A 19,737-nucleotide genomic window follows, 5' to 3' on the forward strand; every position below is an offset into this window, starting at 1 on the left:
TTAAATTAGGTATTTACAGCATTTCTATTTATAAATCATTCACAGAGGGGGGCACTGCAATAGGAGGCAGTGCTGATGGTGTGTTAGTGTAAGTGTTATGAGAGCAGCAGGAGGGGGGAGGGGTGGCTCACACACAGACAGAGAGAGGAGGAGGACACAGGAGCAAAGAGGAGAGTAGATAGCAGGCTGGTGATGAAACTGACCACAGTGTTAGGGCTCAGCAGCCAGTATACACCGTGGCCAGTTTACAGAGAGGTGGGGAGAAACTGGCAGGATCAGCCAGGTGTTTTAGGTGTTATAGGGGGCCAAATGACACAGGACAAGCACTGTGTCATATAACATGCTTTAAAGGAGCAGGATCCATTTTTTGGGGGGGTTAACAAACGCTTTAAGCAAACTCTGGGAGTGGAGGACAAAGAAGCCTGGCACTCTATGGTCCATGAGGTCACGAAGAGTCGGACACAACTAAATAACTGAACAACAACAAGAACGATTAAAGTAGGGGCGTGGCCTGGACATGGCGGTGTGAAGACACGCTAGAGTGGAGCACCGGGAACACCATGCTCTCCCCGACCAAACAATAGCCGACCAATAGGCATTGCCGCGGTATGAGAACAGCCCGGGAGACACGATCTACAACAAGGAGAGCCCAGCCTCCTGCTTCCCACACTATACAGGGAGATATCCAGCAATACTTTGTCTCACCCTTACGAGAGTCTCCAGGCGTTACAGTGGCTGCTTTACACAGCTCAAGTCGGGCTGTCAGTATCAAGCCGAGCATACCTGCTTTACCCCATATGCCGGATTCTAAGCTGGAAGTCCCGGTGTCCTCACAACATGCGCATGCGGAAGCCGGCTATCCTCTACAAGCTGAGGATACAGGCAGCATGGAAGGAGACATCCGAGCGCTACTGAGAAAGCTCCCCACACGCCGGGATATTGAGGACCTGATTCGCCGGGTAGAGGAATCACACCACCGGGACATTCAAGCGGTAAGGGCAGACATTGAAACACTCGTGGAGAGGGTGAGCATAGGAGAGGGAACTGTGTCTTCACTTGAACAGCGGGTTAAAGCTATTGAAAAAACACAGACTGTTCAGGCTGATACAGCGGTGGAACTACAGCTCCATATGGAGGTTTTGGAAGATAGAAGCCGCCGCAACAATTTGCGGCTTCGGGGTATCCCTGAAGTGACGGAGGTAGAAGATCTCCAAAAAATAGTGAATACTATATTTCAGACGGCTTTAAAATCCCCTCAGTTGGTGGTTGAGTTAGACAGGGTCCACAGAGCCCTGGGCCCAAAATCAAGAGATCCAGAAAGACCTAGAAATGTTATATGTCGACTATATAGATATTCACAGAAGGAGCAAATACTTAGAGCTGCGTGGGGAGTAGGGAATATTGACTTTGAGGGGAACCCTATTAAAATTTTGCCGGATCTATCCCGGGCTACCCTCCAGAGAAGAGCATGTCTGCGGCCAATTTTAGATCTGGCTAAAAAACAGGGGTACACATATAGATGGGGATATCCACTGACGGTGACATTTCGTAAGGCATCATCTTCATATATGCTTCGTACACCGACAGATCTCCCGGGACCATTTGCTTTTATGGATGTGCCACCTATTCAGACCCCCAACTGGCTCTTTTATATTCCACATATGGGGGGTAGATCGGGCCTCCAGAGCAAGCAAGGTCGGAGAAATAACTCTTAAGTGATACAACAATAGCAACCTTGATGTGGACCCCAAAGTTTCAGCAGAACACAGAACTAAGAACCAGGACTCAGACCTTTTGTCCAATTGAAGGAAAGAGGTGACAGAAAGAATACTAGGGGGACCCTTTATTTTTTTTTATTTTGTATTTTTTTTTATACAGTCCCTCCTATCTTAGAGCTGTAATTTCGACCTCTGCTATAGGTACTAAGATAGGCACCCTGGAATTTCTGAATGGATGCTATAGATACCCTAAAACAGGACACTAATGTAATTACTTATTGAAATAAGAAATGGCTAGCCCTTTATTTAGGATGCATTAAGAAGATAATTATTTGCATTCAGTATGATGTATAAGTCTTCCCCCCTCCTTTTTTCTTTTTTTTTTTGTGTGGTTCTGTTGTTTTTTTGTGTGTAATTATTTAGGAAGGTTTGCACCTGCTGCCTCATAGCACTTAATAGGCAATCAATTATTCACAGTTGAAAGGGTATTTCCCTCTCTCCTTTTTTCTTAACACAAAATCAATTAGTGGTTAAGGGTTTGTTTGGAACACGAGATTGCTATGTGGAGATTTGTCAATTTAGAAGGTTATAGTCCTTCTTCTTTTTATAAGTTCACAGTTGGATGTTCAATTATCTGTTTTTTCACAGGGCTTTTTATTTTTTTTCCTCACACTTGGATAGCACGGTTGTTTTTCTTTTTTTTTTTGAGTCATAGATTTTGAAATTTGTACTTGATAATAATTTTTTGGTTTTTTTTGTGTTTGTGTTTTAATTGAGGCAGCTGGTGTATCCTTCCTTCTTCTAAAGTGTCTATGGCACTGGTTTCTCCTTTTGAATCTGTGATTTCTTGTTTTGTTCAAGTGTCCATTGATAGCAATATTATTTGGGGTCTAGCGGTAGCCCCCTAATATATATATGATATATTTTGTAAGACACCCCCCTTTTTTTTATACTGTCCAAATGTAAAGATGGTTAAACTGGGTCTGGAAGTAGAAGAACCAGTAGAAACATGGGTGTATAGGTTCGTTCTGGTGTGATATTGGGGTCACCCCCTTCTATATTTTTTTTTTTTGAAGCTTTGCCTGTTGCCCTAGAGCACTTGATAAATAGATATTTAGCTATCACAATTGGAAGGATATTTCCCTTCTCATCCCCCCCCCCCTCTTATTTTATTTTTTTTTTTTTCTCTCTTGCACTTACTGGTGTTTTAATTCATGGAAGCAATAGGTACCTCCCCCTCTTTTTTTTTTTTTTTCACTCTTGCACTTACTGGTGTTTTAATTCATGGAAGCAATAGGTACCTCCCCCTCTTTTTTTTTTTTTTTTTTTTTTATGTAATGACTTAAATGAATATTGGGTCTTTTTTTTTTTTTTTTTAGAAAGGGGAACCCTCAGACTTTGAAGGGACATTACCATATGCCTTTGATTATAAACTGCGAATTATAAGATTGTACCCTCTTGTAAGTTGATACCGTGTAATAACATAAAGATTGTTATATGTTGTTCGATATGGCCTAGAAAGTCGGCTTCTTTTTTTTAATTTTATGTATATATTTTTTAGATGGTCGGGGGAGATGGGTGGACCCGGATCCCCACCTCCGACCATTTTTGTCCACAACCCCATATAGGTTAACGCTCAAGTACCGGGTTGGACCGGTGAGCGTTTTAGCAGTATATTGCTTTTTTAAAATTTTTTTATTTATTTTTTTTAGGTTAGATGTTTAAGTGTTTATCCCTTATTGCTTTATCCCTCCCCTCCCCCCCCCCTTTTTTCATTTTTTTTTTCTTTCCTTTTTCTCTTTTCCCTTTCTCCTCACCATGGAAACCCTCAATGTGCTCTCGCTCAATGTTAAGGGCCTAAATACGCCAGAAAAAAGGAGGATGCTCCTGCATGACTTGCAGCGTCTTAAGATAGAGGTTGCATTTATACAGGAGACACATTTTAGAGATGATAAAGTACCTATTTTAAAAAGCCGGCCATATCCAATAGTTTATCATTCTACAAATCAAATGGCGAAGTCAAGGGGAGTGTCTATTATCCTCTCGAGTAGAGTACCATGGTGTTTTGTAGACGCAGTTAGAGATCCTGGAGGGCGCTTCTTGTTTGTAAAGGGCAGGGTGGGCGATGTGGGGGTTACATTGGCGACAGTGTATGCTCCCAATGTACATCAAGGGACTTTCTTGGATAAAACGCTTAAGCGGTTAACTGAATTTTCAGAAGGTCAGTTGATCTTAGGAGGAGACTGGAACATGTCATTAAACCCAGTGGAGGATACTTCCACTGGACTGTCATCTATTTCTTTTAGTACACGGAATGGTATTGCCCAAATCCTGTACAGGAACCAATTGATTGATATATGGCGTATACTCCATCCTACAGAAAAAGACAATACTTTTTACTCCCTTCCGCATAAATCCTACTCCCGTATAGATATCTTCTTCGTTCCACGTGCCCAACTTCATTCAGTACGAACTGCTACAATCGGCTCTATTACTTTGTCAGACCATGCACCTATATTTTTGACATATGACCTAGATAAATCCCGGACGAATAGACCGACTCAATGGAGATTGAATGAGAGTCTCCTACAGGACAAAGATGTCCGGGAAGACGTAATCAAAGAGTTAGAATTTTACTTTAGCGCCAACGATACCCCAGATTGTGATCCCGGAATTGTCTGGGCAGCACATAAGGCGGTCATTAGAGGGGTGCTGATCAAACATGGAGCTAGGATTAAACGGAAATGGGCAGAACAGCTTAAATTACTATTGGAGGAGTTGACTTCTTTAGAGCAGCGGCATAAACAAGCTCAATCCGCGTCATTAGAGACAGATCTTTTGGCTAAACTGGCACAAATTTCAGATCTTCTACAATATAAGGCATAGTTACATAGTTACATAGTAGGTGAGGTTGAAAAAAGACACAAGTCCATCAAGTCCAACCTATGTGTGTGATTATGTGTCAGTATTACATTACATATCCCTGTATATTGCGGTCATTCAGGTGATTATCTAATAGTTTCTTGAAGCTATCAATGCTCCCCGCTGAGACCACCGCCTGTGGAAGGGAATTCCACATCCTTGCCGCTCTTACAGTAAAGAACCCTCTACGTAGTTTAAGGTTAAACCTCTTTTCCTCTAATTGCAATGAGTGGCCACGAGTCTTATTAAACTCTCTTCTGCGAAAAAGTTTTATCCCTATTGTGGGGTCACCAGTACAGTATTTGTAAATTGAAATCATATCCCCTCTCAAGCGTCTCTTCTCCAGAGAGAATAAGTTCAGTGCTCGCAACCTTTCCTCATAACTAAGATCCTCCAGACCCTTTATTAGCTTTGTTGCCCTTCTTTGTACTCGCTCCATTTCCAGTATGTCCCTCCTGAGGACTGGTGCCCAGAACTGGACAGCATACTCCAGGTGCGGGCGGACCAGAGTCTTGTAGAGCGGGAGAATTATCGTTTAAGGCGAAGGCAGCACTACAAACTTGTAGGAAGTTCTCATACGAGTCTGGGGACAAGTGTGGAAAATTTTTAGCTAGGTCTCTGCGTGAGCAGAAATCAAGGAACTATATCCCACACTTGGTTACATCTAATAGTATAATTTACAGACGCAACCCCCCACTCAAGCCCAGATAGATCGGTATCTTTCGAGGTCATTAATGTCCCAATTGTCGGATGAGGATAGAAATAACCTTGAAAGTCCCATAACTATGGAAGAACTTCAAGAAGCTGTAAAGGCCATTAAAATGGGTAAAGCACCAGGCCCCGACGGCTTGACGGCACAATATTATAAGATTCTGCTCCCTTCTCTAGCCCAATATATGACTAAATTATTTAACGCTCTTGGTTTGTCAGCAACACTAACACAGGATACCTTGCTAGCTCATATTTCGGTGATACCGAAGGAGGGGAGAGACTCAGCTTCCTGTGGAAGCTATAGACCGATTTCTTTGCTCAATTTAGATCTCAAAATCTTTACCAAAATTTTAGCAAATAGGATTCAACAGTATGTTCCAAACCTGATACACCTGGATCTGGGATTCGTTCCCACACGTGAAGCAAGAGACAATACTACGAAGGTCCTGAATCTTTTACAGGTAATGAATAAAACACAGACACAATGTGTGTTTTTAAATACAGATGCAGAAAAGGCCTTTGATAGGGTGAACTGGAGGTATATGCTGGCAGTTTTGCAATATGGAGGTTTTGGGAATAAAATGTTGCAGTGGATCACCTCCATTTACTCTCGCCCAGCAGCTTGAGTTCGGGCGAACGGGATATTATCAGAAACTTTTTCAATCTTTAATGGGACATGCCAGGGATGCCCCCTGTCACCACTCCTGTTCGCCCTGTCATTGGAACCGTTTCTTTGCACAATACGTCTGAATCAAGACATTACAGGAATACAAATAGGGGAGGCCCAATGTAAAATTTCAGCGTATGCAGACGATATGCTATTCTCTCTCACAAACCCTTTGATCACAATTCCAAATTTAATGAGAGAATTTGAGAAATATAGTCTAATTTCCAATCTCCGTATTAATTTTTCTAAGTCAGAAGCAATGGGGGTTAATTGTCCTCGAATATCAATTGAGCAATTTAAGCAAAATTTTAAATTTAAATGGACAGATAAAGCGCTAACATATTTGGGTACGTTGATTCCACCCAATATAGGTAAGATCTTTGAGTCAAATTTCCCCCCATTGCTTAAAAAGGTTAAAAGTTTACTGGATAATTGGAAAACGGGCTTTCACTCATGGCTTGGACGCTGTAACATCATTAAAATGAGCATTCTCCCCAAATTTCTTTTTCTTCTACAGCCATTGCCGATACGTATACCATCTACATATTTTAAACAAACTCAGAGGTTAATCTTTGACTTTATTTGGGCACATAAACAACCTCGGTTGCAACGCAACCAATTAACACTTCCAAAAAGATGTGGGGGACTAGCGGTTCCAGATATACTAAAATATTATCAAGCTATACATCTGAGCAGATTAATTGATTGGAACAGACATAAAGATCTTAAACTATGGGTACAGTTGGAATATGCTCAGTCGCTCGTTCCATTGGACGGAGCTCTATGGTGCTCTGCCCATCTTCCTGGAGAGCCTACCAAACATCCTTTAATAGGTACTACTATTAGGCTCTGTTCAGCTTTGTTACCTAGTATGGGCATAACATCCGAGGAATCCCCCCTATACCCGATACTGGGAAACCCCTGTTTTCCTCCTGGGATGGAAGATGTGGCATTTAAGCACTTATGGAATATGGGCTATGTACAGGTGTCTTGCTATATAAAAGCTGGGGCGTGGCAGACAGTCTCGGAGTTGATGGAACAGGCAGGTATGTTTAGACTAAGATTCTGGAATGCTCTCCAGATCACCCACTTTTTTAGCACTCTTCCGGCCCCGGAACGGTTTACCAGGCCCCTTAACACTTTTGAAAAAATGTGCGCAGAGACTGGAGCAATATCTCATACTTTATCGGTCAATTATGAACTATTGATTACACTTAAGGGAAGTAATCTTTTGAAGTGTGTTCAGGAATGGGAACAAGAGTTGGGAAAGCCTTTTAGCTTAACACAGTTACAACATATTCTTAAATTTACGCATGAATCATCGATCTGTGCGAAAGTTCAAGAGACTAATTACAAAATTTTCGCTCGGTGGTACAGAACGCCAGTGAAACTGAAGAGAATCTTTCCTGACTCCTCTGACTTGTGTTGGAGATGTCAGAGAGACAGGTGTACGATGTTACATATTTTCTGGAAGTGTCCTAAACTAGAGAAGTTTTGGACAGAAATTAGACGTATTGTTCAAATGTTTATGGATTTCTGCGCGACACCAGCAGGAGCGTTACTCTAAGACTTGGTGACTTTGGAATGTGTTTATGGTTTCAGGGGAGGGAAGCACCCTCCTTGACATTAATCCGGGTAGTTAGAGGGAGTACTTAATTCAAGGTTCTTAACTCAATCCTCCTTTTGATACATGAGCACAATTGAGGTATATTTCCATGGAGGAGCTTGACCTCCCCCCCCCCCCTTTTTTTTTTTTTTTGTTGCTTTGTTGTTTTGTTGTTTTTGTATAAAATATTTTCTTTTGTATAAAATAGATTAAGACGAGTTCGAGACTACAGGCTGGCTGGACAGGGGATTCTTGGTTAAGAATTTTGTGCTGATGAGTAGTGTCCGGGTAGCGACTTAATTTACTACATGATAGATATTAAGATATGATTTCATGTGATAATGGATGTAATATTAGCCTGTTCTACTGTATATGTATATGTATTTGAACTTGTCTTATGATGGAATAAATAAAATAATTGAAAGAACAATTAAAGTATTTACAGATACCTGGAAACTTGGGGTAAGACTGCACCCAAACATTGTGATTTTTTTATACTATTTATGAAATGAAATTTATATGAAATATTTGATTTACTTAATTTTGAAGAATTGATACACTTTTATGTATAGAGGTGAAATTGATTTCACGTTGAGGATATATTGGGGTTTGTATTTAGGGAAATGTAAATATGTGACTATAAAAGTATTAATATTGTGAATATGTTAATATTTTAATATTTTGTGAATGAGAACATAAAAATATTAATAATAAAATAAAGGAACTTACATTGGGGTGGAGGTGCAGTGCAGTTATCGGTGTCGCAGCATGAAATCCCCATCTTTATTGTGCCGCCAGTATAGCTGATGCTGCCCGTTTTATTACACTTGCTATTCGACACACATGACTGTATATAGACTGTAGTGATGTTTCCCCCTGCACAATAATTAATACAGTAGAATTATATAGCTGCAATATATTAATCTAGAAACAAAAACAGCCCCCCCCCCATGCTCAGACCTTAGCAGCACTCAGTCCCCAATATACCAGAACAACCAAAAAGACTTTTAGGATTGGTGCTAAGTAAAATGGTACAACAAATTAAAAAAATATATAAAAATGATTTCAATTTACATAAAAAAACATATACATATCCACATTTTCGTGAAGAAATAAAAACACTGTTTCACCAAAGGGCATTCTAAATGCCAATGTGGTTAGTAAATCATTGTTGATTTGCAGAAGCGGTAATCTCTATGCATTTCACGGGACAGCGCCCACTTCATCAGGAGACAGCCGCAGTTAGTTTATGTGTACATCTATGGAGAAACCATATGCAAATATTTTTAAAGGAAAACCTTCATTGCGCATTTTACAACATTGCACAATGAAGGTTTTCGTTTGTCGTTTTCGTTTGTCGTTTTCAGGTGCACTCTTGCAAGAGATGTCATTTCAACAGGCTCCCTAGGGGTATCCCCACATGCCTTTTGGACCATACTAGTGATAGTTGGTCAACATCCAGGGTGTGTGTACATCTATGTGGGGCACCCAGTCTTAACACCATTGCACAGGAGATGTCAATTTAAGCACAAGGACTTTATTTCATCACCTAATGGGACTTTATTAACCCTTTGTGTGTTATGCATGTTTTTTGCATGTTCTGAATTTTTTTGCGTATTTTGCATGTTTTATATGAATTTGATCAACCCTAAGCACAGCAAACTGTTTTTACATTCCTACTTTGCTTCTTTGCCATTTGCTTACTAGCGAGCTTTTTTTACTGCAGCTGGAGTTTGATGATCAATTATATAATCCAAAGGCGCTAAGGTTTATATTTCTCAAAAACTAAAATCTGTTTTGGGTGGACTGACCCTTTAAGACATGATCATTTTTTTACACAGTGGACTAGACATACTGGAGAACTTAAAGAGGTGTTCTGCCTGGGGAAAAAATTGAAAGTCAGCAGCTACAAATACTGTAGCTGCTGATTTTTAATATATGGACACTTACCTGTCCAGGGAGCCCGTGATGTTGGCACAACAGCCGATTTTCGTATTGGCTGTCGGGTGCCTCTGTCACCATTCGTCATAAGGGAAACTGGTAGTGAAGCCTTTTGGCTTGACAGCTGGTTCCCTACTGCACATGCACGAAGCGTGTTACATTTTATAACTGGCCTGGCGGCGGAGGAGGGGACCAAACTTCTGAGGGATGGCGCCATGGCTCTGTCTCCAGGAAGTGGGGACGGGTACCTGTCAAAAACAGGTACCCGTTCCCCCCTCCCCCTTGAAAGGTGCCAAATGTGGCACCGGAGGGGGGGAGGAAGAAGATAAGCAGAGGTTCCACTTTTGGGTGGAACTACACTTTAAGACACCATAAAACAAGCATGGCCAAGACAATACAGCCTTGAAATATCACACATAGAGTATTAGAGTAGACATATTAGAAGCCCTGAATCCACCACAAGACAAACATGGTGGAGACAATACAGCCTTTAAGAATCATACATACAAGACTATGCATACTAGAGAACCTAAAGTCACCACAAGACAATCTTGCCCAAGGCAATACAGACTTCAAGGATCAGGGAACCCTCACAAACCCATCGGAGAAAATCACTTTCACTCACTCTACTTAGAATTATTTGCTTTTGTCGGAGTCCTCACATAGGTGTGTGCAGCCTATTGCATTAGGGTGTGCACCCCAAAACTCACACACATACTGTGTGACTGAATATATATATATATATATATATATATATATATATACATACATACATATATATATATATATATATATATATATATATATATACATACATACATATATATATATATATATATATATATATATATATATATATATATATATATATAGCATCAGGGCAGTGGACAGTGTCAGTAGAGCAGTGAACGGTGTTAGTAGGGCATTTTTTACCATACTCTTTTACAATAATTTTTTATTGTTTTATTTTTTTACAGTTTTTTAGGAGCCCCATTGGGGGCTTTGATGAAATATCAGGGGTCTGGACAGACCCCTGATGTCTCACTTTTGAGACAGAGAAAGAGACTGGGGACAGAGATTCCTCAGTCCCTTTTTCTGCAGCCAAGCAGCAGGGGGATTCTGTGCAAAACAGGGTGATTAGGGTGTGCCCAGCAACATCTGGCACCACCTGTGCGCACGCCTATGAGTCCTCATTAAATATAATAAATAATGAAAATAAAAATTGATTGTACTCCAGAAATATTTTGCAAGGCTTACCTTCAGTGGTCTCTCTATAGACCACGCCGCAACTGTAATTAGACATACATGTCTCAGAATCTCCCGTGCAGGAATTTAGTCCCACACATTTGATGCATGAAAGAGAATGACCTGAAAAATATATTAGAATATAAGAGTGAATATTGATTGACAGACAGAACCCCTTGCATGAACACTAGCTTCCATTTATTGTAAAATTGTATTTATTACAGGTATTTAAATGGTGCCATCAATTCACACAGCATTTTAAATATTGTACATTCACCAGTCCATGCCCTCAAATAGCTTACAATCTAAGGTTTCCCTCGCTCACATACTAGGGATAATTTACACAGGAGGCAATTAGTCTACCAGCATGTCTTTGGAGTATGCAAGCAAATGGAGAACATGTAAACTCCATGTAATCCTGACTAGGATTTAACCCCATAACCCCAGGGCTGCAAGACAAAAGTGACAACCACTAAACCCAAGAATAAAGATGTAATATATGGCCTGGTGATCCAACCAGCAACACACCTAACTATCTCATTGACTATGACGGGACGTGGACCTTCTCATTCCACAGAGATAGCATGGATGTAGTTCAAAATCTATCCCCTGCTGGGATCAGACATACCTGGTGTTATGAAGACACAAAGCAGGCAGAGAAAACTCAGCAGACCGTCCATTCTCCACCCAACGTGTTCTGCCCTGGTGTCACCTCCGTCACTACTGCTGGAGGTCAATGCTGAGCCTATTTTATGTGAAATCTGGAGGGGGGTGAATATGACCAATGGTATGAGGAAACTAAAAAGTCATCCTTTTAATCAATGTCATAGATTATAATGGAAATATGCAGCAAAACAAGTTAGAAGACAAGAACTTGGTAGGAATGAGAACGTAACAAAAAAAAAATTTAACAATGCTTTAGAGGCATAGACCCTGCTTTATCAACCTGTAATATTACCGAAGTATACATAAGGTATGCCACGTGGCCTCACAACCAATGGTATTTTAAAGATATTTTAGTATTCCTTTAATTGTATTTATTGTATTATTTATTTAATTAGTATTATTTATTGTATCTAAATCCAAGAACAAATATGTAATAAATCGCAGCTACTAGTCCTGAGATGTGGTGAATGCTATAGTTTTCTTAAAGGATAAGTTCACTTTTACAAAGAAATAAAAAAAATAAATGCACATTTTTTGCAGGTAAAAAAATATGCATTTATTATTTATTTTTGTTAGGGACCTGTAAAGCATTGCACCCAAAATCAGTAGACGGTGGGTGTAATGCCACGGTCCTGCAGACTGGCTGTGTAGCTGTCTGCCTGTACCTTTACTATGGACAGGCAGTTACATTCTGCCAGGAACCTCAATGAACTACATCGAGCGACCAACAGTTACATTTTATTCTTTAAAAAGATTGTAAACAATGACCTTGTAAAACAACCAGGCCCACTGATAAGGCAGTACAGCCAGCCCTCCTGTACTGGGCCCGGGCCCCATCAGTTCAAAAGGGGGGCCCGGGCACCTGCTGAGCAGGAGGGCCGGCTGTACTGTCTTATTGCAGACACCGATCCTCTTCAGCCTCTCCCTGTAACACTGCCAGCTTCTCCTACTTTCAGGATGGAGAGCGGGAAACGAGTCAGTAAATGTAATTTATTGGCCCCTTCCTTTCCTGAATGAACAGTGAGCAATCTGTACCAATCACTCATGTGTTCATTCATCACTGAGGCATAGTAAAATGGCTTTACTATGCTTCAGTTTGTGAATGAGAAGGAAGCCTCAGAGTGCTTCCTAATAATTAGTTGGTGCAGCTGGGGCTGTAGAGAAAGGGAATGATAAAATCAACGCTATATTGACAAAAGTATTGGGACGTCGGCTTTTACACGCACATGAACTTTAATGACATCCCAGTCTTAGTCCGTAGGGTTCAATATTGAGTTGGCCCACCCTTAATAGCTATAACTCTTCTGGAAAGGCTGTCCACAAGGTATAGGAGTGTGTCTATGGAAATGTTTGACCATTCTTCCAGAAGCACATTTGTGAGATCAGGCACTGATGTTGGACAAGAAGGCTTACTCCAAGTCTCCGCTTATAATTAGATGAGGGGCAGATGGATAGATGAGGGGCAGGTGGGCCTGGAGGCGTTAAAAACAGGGGTTTAGTTAGCACGCATTTGCAAACGCATGCATAAGCTGCTCTTGCTTTGTGTCCAGTGTGCTCCTGTTCCTTTAAGGGGCATTGGGCTACCTCCAGGCCCACCTGCCCCTCATCTATCCCTTTAATGCATGTGCTTCCATTGTGGAGACGCTTATAAATTCAGTAGCGTTAGGACTGCAAGCATACACAGGGTGCCGTGAAGAGGCCTTGCAGCTTATGCATGCGTTTGCAAATGCGTACTAACTAAACCCCTGTTTTTTTACTCAGACTGTTGGACAGGTTAATTTGGTCAGTTGGCCTGTTTCCCTCCCTGTTCTTCGGGAGCCAAACTTCGTATATAAAAGGCAGTATTTCTCTACCGCTTCTATAGATGACAGCTTTCCACTGTCAATTATTGCTTTGGAAGGGGTAGGTTCTGATATTTGCTGCATCCTTAGCAACCATTGATGTAACTGGCACCATTGACTTACTGTACATGACTAGGAATCCCTGGCCACATAAATACAGGGGCGGGGATAGCATTGACATCACTGCCCAAATATGGCCACTGGTCATATTTGGGCAGGTATATTAACCAAATATGGCCATGGCCATGTTTAATCAATGATGTTACCACTTTCCTCACCTGTTCCTTTATTTAGCTGTCAGGGAGCTGTCATTTAGTGAGTAGTGGCATCAGGATCAGTCCTGTATGCCTGGTCCATTGTTTTTTTTTTTTTTTTTTCGGCGATTCTTGGGGTGGTGGGCATTGTAATTGAGGTTGGATTAATTTAGGGTAGGGTAATTTTTTGGGGATTTTTTTTTTTTTTTTAATAATGGACTTGTCAGTCATTTAGGTGCTTATTTCTAGGTTACCTTTTTTTAAAGAGGGCTTTCATATTCTGATAATCCTGACAAGCCAGGGTGGTGGTAAAGAGGCCCTTGTCCTCTCCAACATGGGTACAAAGAGCTTGGCCAGGAGGGCCCGCATGAGTCAGGGCTATGAAAATGGTGTATCGCCGCCTTCCTGTCCATGTCCCACAAAGGGGGGGGGTGCTGCCTTCCCATCCATCTCCTGCGGGGGGTTGCCGCTTTCCCGTACGTCTCCCGCACGCGCGGGGGGGGGGGTGCCTTTCTAAGACACCAATATGTCTACATCTATGTACATCTAATTTCTGTTATTAAAACACATGGCAAATAATAAATGCTAATTTTTTTTCTTGATCTCTTAAAATCAGGTTCATTTGATTAACTTTTTGCCATAATGAACAAATCATGTTCCTTCCTTAATGCCAGCACCAGGCTATTTTATTATTAAAATTCTCTGGCTGCAATATTCACCTCTTTTTCAATGATGTTCCTCTCCAATGCATCATTTAACCCACAAAACTGAGGACATCTGGTGAATGTAGGGCATACCTCCCAACTTTCTGAGATGGCAATGAAGGATACATATTAGCAAAAGTATATAGGCATAAGACACACCCCGTGCCACACCCCACTTAAAGGAGAATAATTGGATGAAAGGTTTAGCACTGGGAAACACTTTTTTAATAGATAAGTAGTGCATTTTATATACAACTATATAGATCAGACCAAAATGAGGGAGAAATAAGGAAGAAAGAGGGCCAGAGGGACATTGTTCCATATCAGGAGCAGTCCCACAAAATCAGGGACAGTTGGGAGCTATGGTAGGGTGTCATGGGCCAACCCCTTAAAGGAGCATAAACATGGTACCCCCTCATACAGTGTATTGATGCAATGAGTAGAACTGATGTCTTCACCATAGCACCAATCTCTGTCTTATAAGGGATTTCTCACGTCTGAAAAAAAAAAAGATTTGAGGAGGAAGAAGACCAGCCCGTCACATGACCAGCCTGGAAAAAAAAAACAAAAAAAATGTAAAACTAAAAGCAAAATATACAAACAAAGCGGCCACATGGGCGGAGGTGGGTCAATTTATTGGAAGAAGGGATCCCAGAGCCAGAGTTAGCTGATCTCATGGTTTTATCTCTAGCTCTGTTTGGAGTGACTTACAGCAACTCTTTTTCCACCCAGTAATGGTCCTAGGAGCATGTTCACTGTGGAACACCAGGAGTTATAGTGCCAGGACAGTACCCCACATCAACATAGTGTAGCAAGATCCATCCTCCCTAAGACAGCTAGTGGAACTTAGGAGACATAGGGTAACATATGTCCTAGACATTTGACTAGAAATAGACATTTTTACAATGTTTTTTTAGTTTGTTTTTATCAATAATATGGCAGACAGGTAGGGAGTGGTAGTGCATTGCCCGGAAGCAAGCAAAATAAAATACATGGGTGTCAAAACATTTCTGGAATACCTGTCTTAGCTGTCTTAGGTAAAATTGTGGTCATGCAATCAGGGGCGTTGCTAGGTCTACAAAAGATCTGGGGCTAGAGCCCATAGCAGTGTAGTAAAGAAAATAGGATTTGTATAACAGATTACCTGTAAAATCCTTTTCTTTTGAAGTACATCATGGGACACAGAGCCATAGTAATTACTATGTGGTTATAGTCCACCTTCAGGTGCTGGACACTGGCACACCCTAAACAGGAAGTTGCCTCCCTATATAACCCCTCCCATTCCAGGAGCATCTCAGTTTTGTAGCAAAGCAATACACGTGTATACTAGAAACAAGGGCGGGACCCCTGTGTCCCGTGATGTACTTCAAAAGAAAAGGATTTTACAGGTAAGCTGTTATAAAAATTAATCATACATCACGGGACACAGAGCCATAGTAATTACTATGTGGGATGTCCCAGAGCAATGCCAACTGAGGGGAGGGAGACACAACAAAAGTAGGGCACCATGAGATCAAAGGACTTATACTGCTGCCTGCAGCACACTGCGCCCAAAGGCGACATCCTTATGTCTTTTACATCCACCTGATAGAATCTGGTAAATGTATGGATTGAAGACCAAGTTGCGGCCTTGCAGATTTGATCCATGGAGACCTGGTAATGCACTGCCCACGAAGCACTAACAGCCCTAAAGGAGTGTGCTTTGAGGGTAGAAACTACCTCTTTAAACCATAAGCTTGAACGATTACTTGTCCAATCCATTTAGAATAGTAGATTTCCATACTGCCTGTCCTCTTTTAGGACCTTCAGGCAATACGAACAAAACATCCGTTTTCCGAATCTGAGCAGTAGTCTTTAAGTAGACTGCTCTCACCACATCAAGAGAATGTAGTGATTTTTCTTCCATAGAACAGGGTTCTGAAAAAAATGAAGATAGAACAATATCCTGGTTTAGATAAAAACCTGATACTACCTTCGGTAAAAAGTTAGGATGAGGATGCAATACTACCTTATCCTTGAGAACAATAATAATATGGCTCTTTACAAGAAAGAGCAGCCAATTCTGATACCCTTCTTGCAGCAGATATAGTTACCAGAAAAAATTGTTTCCTTGTCAAAAAAAGGACCAAAGGAATATGTTGTATCGGTCCAAAAAAAGGCTGTTTTGTAATGCTGCCAAAACTAAATTCAAGCCCCAAGGGTTCAGGGGTGACCTAACCGGGGATTAAGCCGTGTTACCCCCTGAATAAAGTTAGAACCAAAGTGAAGCAAGTGGTCATTGAAATAATACAGATAAGGCTGAGACCTGTCCTTAGAAAGCACTTATGGACAGCTTTATTTCTCACCCCATCTGCAGAAAGTCAAGGATTCTACCTTTCACCTATTACCTGGGGTGCAACCCCTGGTTTCACACCAGGAGACATATGCTTCCCAGACTCCATAATATATAATTATGGAGGCCGGCTCCCTTGCATTAACCAAGATAGAAACCACTGAACCTGACAGCCCATGTTTCTTCAGAGTGTGGGTCTCAATAGCCAAACCGTTAAATTTAGCGTTTGTAAAATAGGATGGAATACCGGACCTTAGGAAAGAAGGTTTGGCTGTGGCGGTAGGGCCCATGGGTCCCCTACTGTCATCTTTATGATCCCTGCATACCAAGATTTCCTGGGCCCCGCTGGGGACCACAAGAATCACTGACTTCCCTTTCTGCATAAACCTGCGAAGAAGTCGTGGACGCAGGCAGAATAGGAGGGAATGCATAAATCAGTGAGAACCGATTGAACCCACTGATTCCGCCTGAGCGGGTGAGCCTGTCCTCAATTTTATCTTTTATGTATTATGTTTTGTGATTACCTTGTGATTAATGATGTTTGCTGCACTTGTCTAATCTACCTATATATTAAAGTTATCCTTAATTACCTTGTAGACTTGTTTCTCCTGAAGAAGCGGTTTCAACCGCGAAACCGGTCGAGATTAAAGTTTTACATACATCCCCCGTAAAAATGTGCGGGTTCCACTCGCTGTATTCAGTGCGGTATATTTCTTGATTTTATGATTGTATGTAGATATTGTGTTTGTAATTCTGTATTTTGAATCATTAAAAATGTATACATTTTTTTAGATTTTTGTAACTGTATATCATTATCGAATACCGTGATAGTCCCAACTTCCAATTTTGGGGGTGCACACGTGAATAGACAGTAGCAGCAACTGCCGTCACGTCTCCATCCCCATATCCCCTTTTACTATACAATTTCGGGATGATGGTACCTACACCAGCTCTTTACTGAATTGTAACTGAGGCCTTACTATTCTCTCTAGTATACATAGGGTGGACAATACACCCATTTTTTCCGGTCTGTGCATCTCTTGATGGACAGCAACATCAATTGATGCCCTCAATTGTGCCTTTATATCTTTTGTTTCCCTCTTGTATGACCTCTATCAACGCATCTTTCTGTCACCTTAACATAATCTGGGTCTCTTTGTCATAGATGAATATAAATATGGACGTCCTAGGCACCGATTGGGTAGGCTTTATGTCGAACCTTAAAACTGCATGTCTAAATGATCATAAAACTGAAGACGACATCCAAACATTCTTTGCTAAAATGTTTAAACTACTTAAACGTAAGTCGCACTTACATTGGCACATCGAATACTTTAAAATGTATGTCAGCAAGAATATTTGCCCTCTCGGTTTGAGAGGTCAGATATTCCCCACCATAAAAGATCCATCAGTGGACTTTAAGAAAACCTGGGAGAATATCCTAACGAATTGTAGTCTTGACCTAATAAGACTTCTTATTACCCAATACACCCATGATATGACTATTCTTGACAGTGACATAGAACGTCTTAACTCTGATTACTCTCACTTGGTAGACAATACTGTATTTAAAATCAAGTGGAAAGAGCTCAAAGAGCGCTTGGAAAGTATGAATAAAGATATCATTGTCAAGAAACAAATCAAATTTGGGAGGGACAAGTCAGCCTTTACAGAGGGCCTAGCCTACCGTTGGTCCGGAAGGAACCAGGGTAGACGTGGTCCTCCTCGGGCCAACACCACTAGAAATTCCACTACGGATATTGAATCTGACTCTTCTTTATCCTCAACCCTGTCCTTTCAGAGCACCGTCCATCCTAATGCTTTACCTGCATCCAATTCTTCACATAAGAGACTTCGTTTTGGGGGTAACACTCCACCAACGAATCCTAAAAAGGATAAAAAAGGCCCTAAAGGCCCCAGATCTTCATGTGCACCCCTTACACAAACCCCCAATGATACCACTACCTCCTTAGAAGGGGCAGTTGGCCACTCTACACTACATGGCACTATTCCAAAAGTTTTGAGTTCAGCTTTGATGACAAATAAATATACCAAAATTAATGAAGATGCCATTTTTTTAGACCTGAAGAAGCAACAGAGCAACCTAGACACATATGTCCTGAAACCTTCACAACTCCAGCAGAACAGTCCTCACGTGACACCAACCTCAATGTCATAAATCTCACTCCCTACATGCTAACTGACGAGGAAATCTCGTTATTGCAATTGGGGCTAGGCCTTTGTCCCCTTGATGTGCTCAAAGTCACCAAGACCATCAAGGACTTATACTTGTTTGCACGCAACCTCACATTTAGATACATTTACGACACTGACCGTACCAACCTCAATTTGGAGCGGGAGCTCGCGGAGCGCACCAGACACTTCACTATGGAGGGGTTTCGGGCGCTCCGTGACTTCATGCTCCTTTTTGATGAGGGGGATACGGGGGATTCCGGTCTGTCCCTGAACACCCGGCCCCCTGTTGATACCCCTCAGAGAGTGTCCTCTATGGGGACTTCCTCTTACCACACCCCTATATCTAGCTCTCCTGGTCGAACTGCTGCCCCCAACCAAGTCTCACGATCCAAACCTTTTCGATTACGGTCTCGCAGGTTCCCTGATCTCAATACCTGTCCGGAGATTTGGGCCTTTCTCCAAACTACTATCAGAGACCTTAAAAAACAACAATGGCCTGATTTTCCCTCTAATCTCAATTCTAGCCAAACTCGAGCACTTCAATCCTTGCAGAGATGCATGGATGTCATCATAAAACAGTCTGACAAGGGCGGGAACATCGTCCTCATGACACACTACCAATACCAATCTATGTGCCTGGCCATTCTCAATAATAGGAACTGGTACTTACCCATCACCCAATCTTATGTATCTTCCTTTGCACAGGAACTCCAGGTTCTTTGCACTGAGGCCTACTTCTCTGGCCTCATTGACAAAGACACCCTGGAGTTCCTGGTCCCCAAATTTCCCTGTGTCCCCACCTTCTATTCCCTACCCAAGACTCACAAAAATGTAAACCCCCCCCCCCCAGGAAGACCCATAGTCTCAGGGATAGGTTCTTTAACTGATAATGCCATTAAATTTGTGGATGCATTTCTGATGCCACATGTCCGCA

At 41.5% G+C, this 19,737-nt stretch overlaps 1 protein-coding gene across 1 annotated transcript in view; it reads right to left on the minus strand.

The window, feature by feature from the left end:
- Positions 1 to 11,502, minus strand: part of LOC141111492 (uncharacterized) — a 75,193-nt gene extending 63,691 nt beyond the window's left edge. The window contains exons 1-3 of the mRNA XM_073603784.1: positions 11,439 to 11,502; positions 10,823 to 10,933; positions 8,354 to 8,500 (exon numbers count right to left, since the gene is read on the minus strand). Coding sequence (XP_073459885.1) covers positions 8,354 to 8,500; positions 10,823 to 10,933; positions 11,439 to 11,490 — 310 coding nt within the window. The 5' untranslated portion in view covers positions 11,491 to 11,502. The remainder of the gene's footprint in view (positions 1 to 8,353; positions 8,501 to 10,822; positions 10,934 to 11,438) is intronic.
- Between the last annotated feature and the right edge of the window lie 8,235 nt (positions 11,503 to 19,737).

This window comes from Aquarana catesbeiana, linkage group LG10 (assembly GCF_042186555.1).
Source record: "Aquarana catesbeiana isolate 2022-GZ linkage group LG10, ASM4218655v1, whole genome shotgun sequence".
Taxonomy (NCBI): Eukaryota; Metazoa; Chordata; class Amphibia; order Anura; family Ranidae; genus Aquarana; species Aquarana catesbeiana.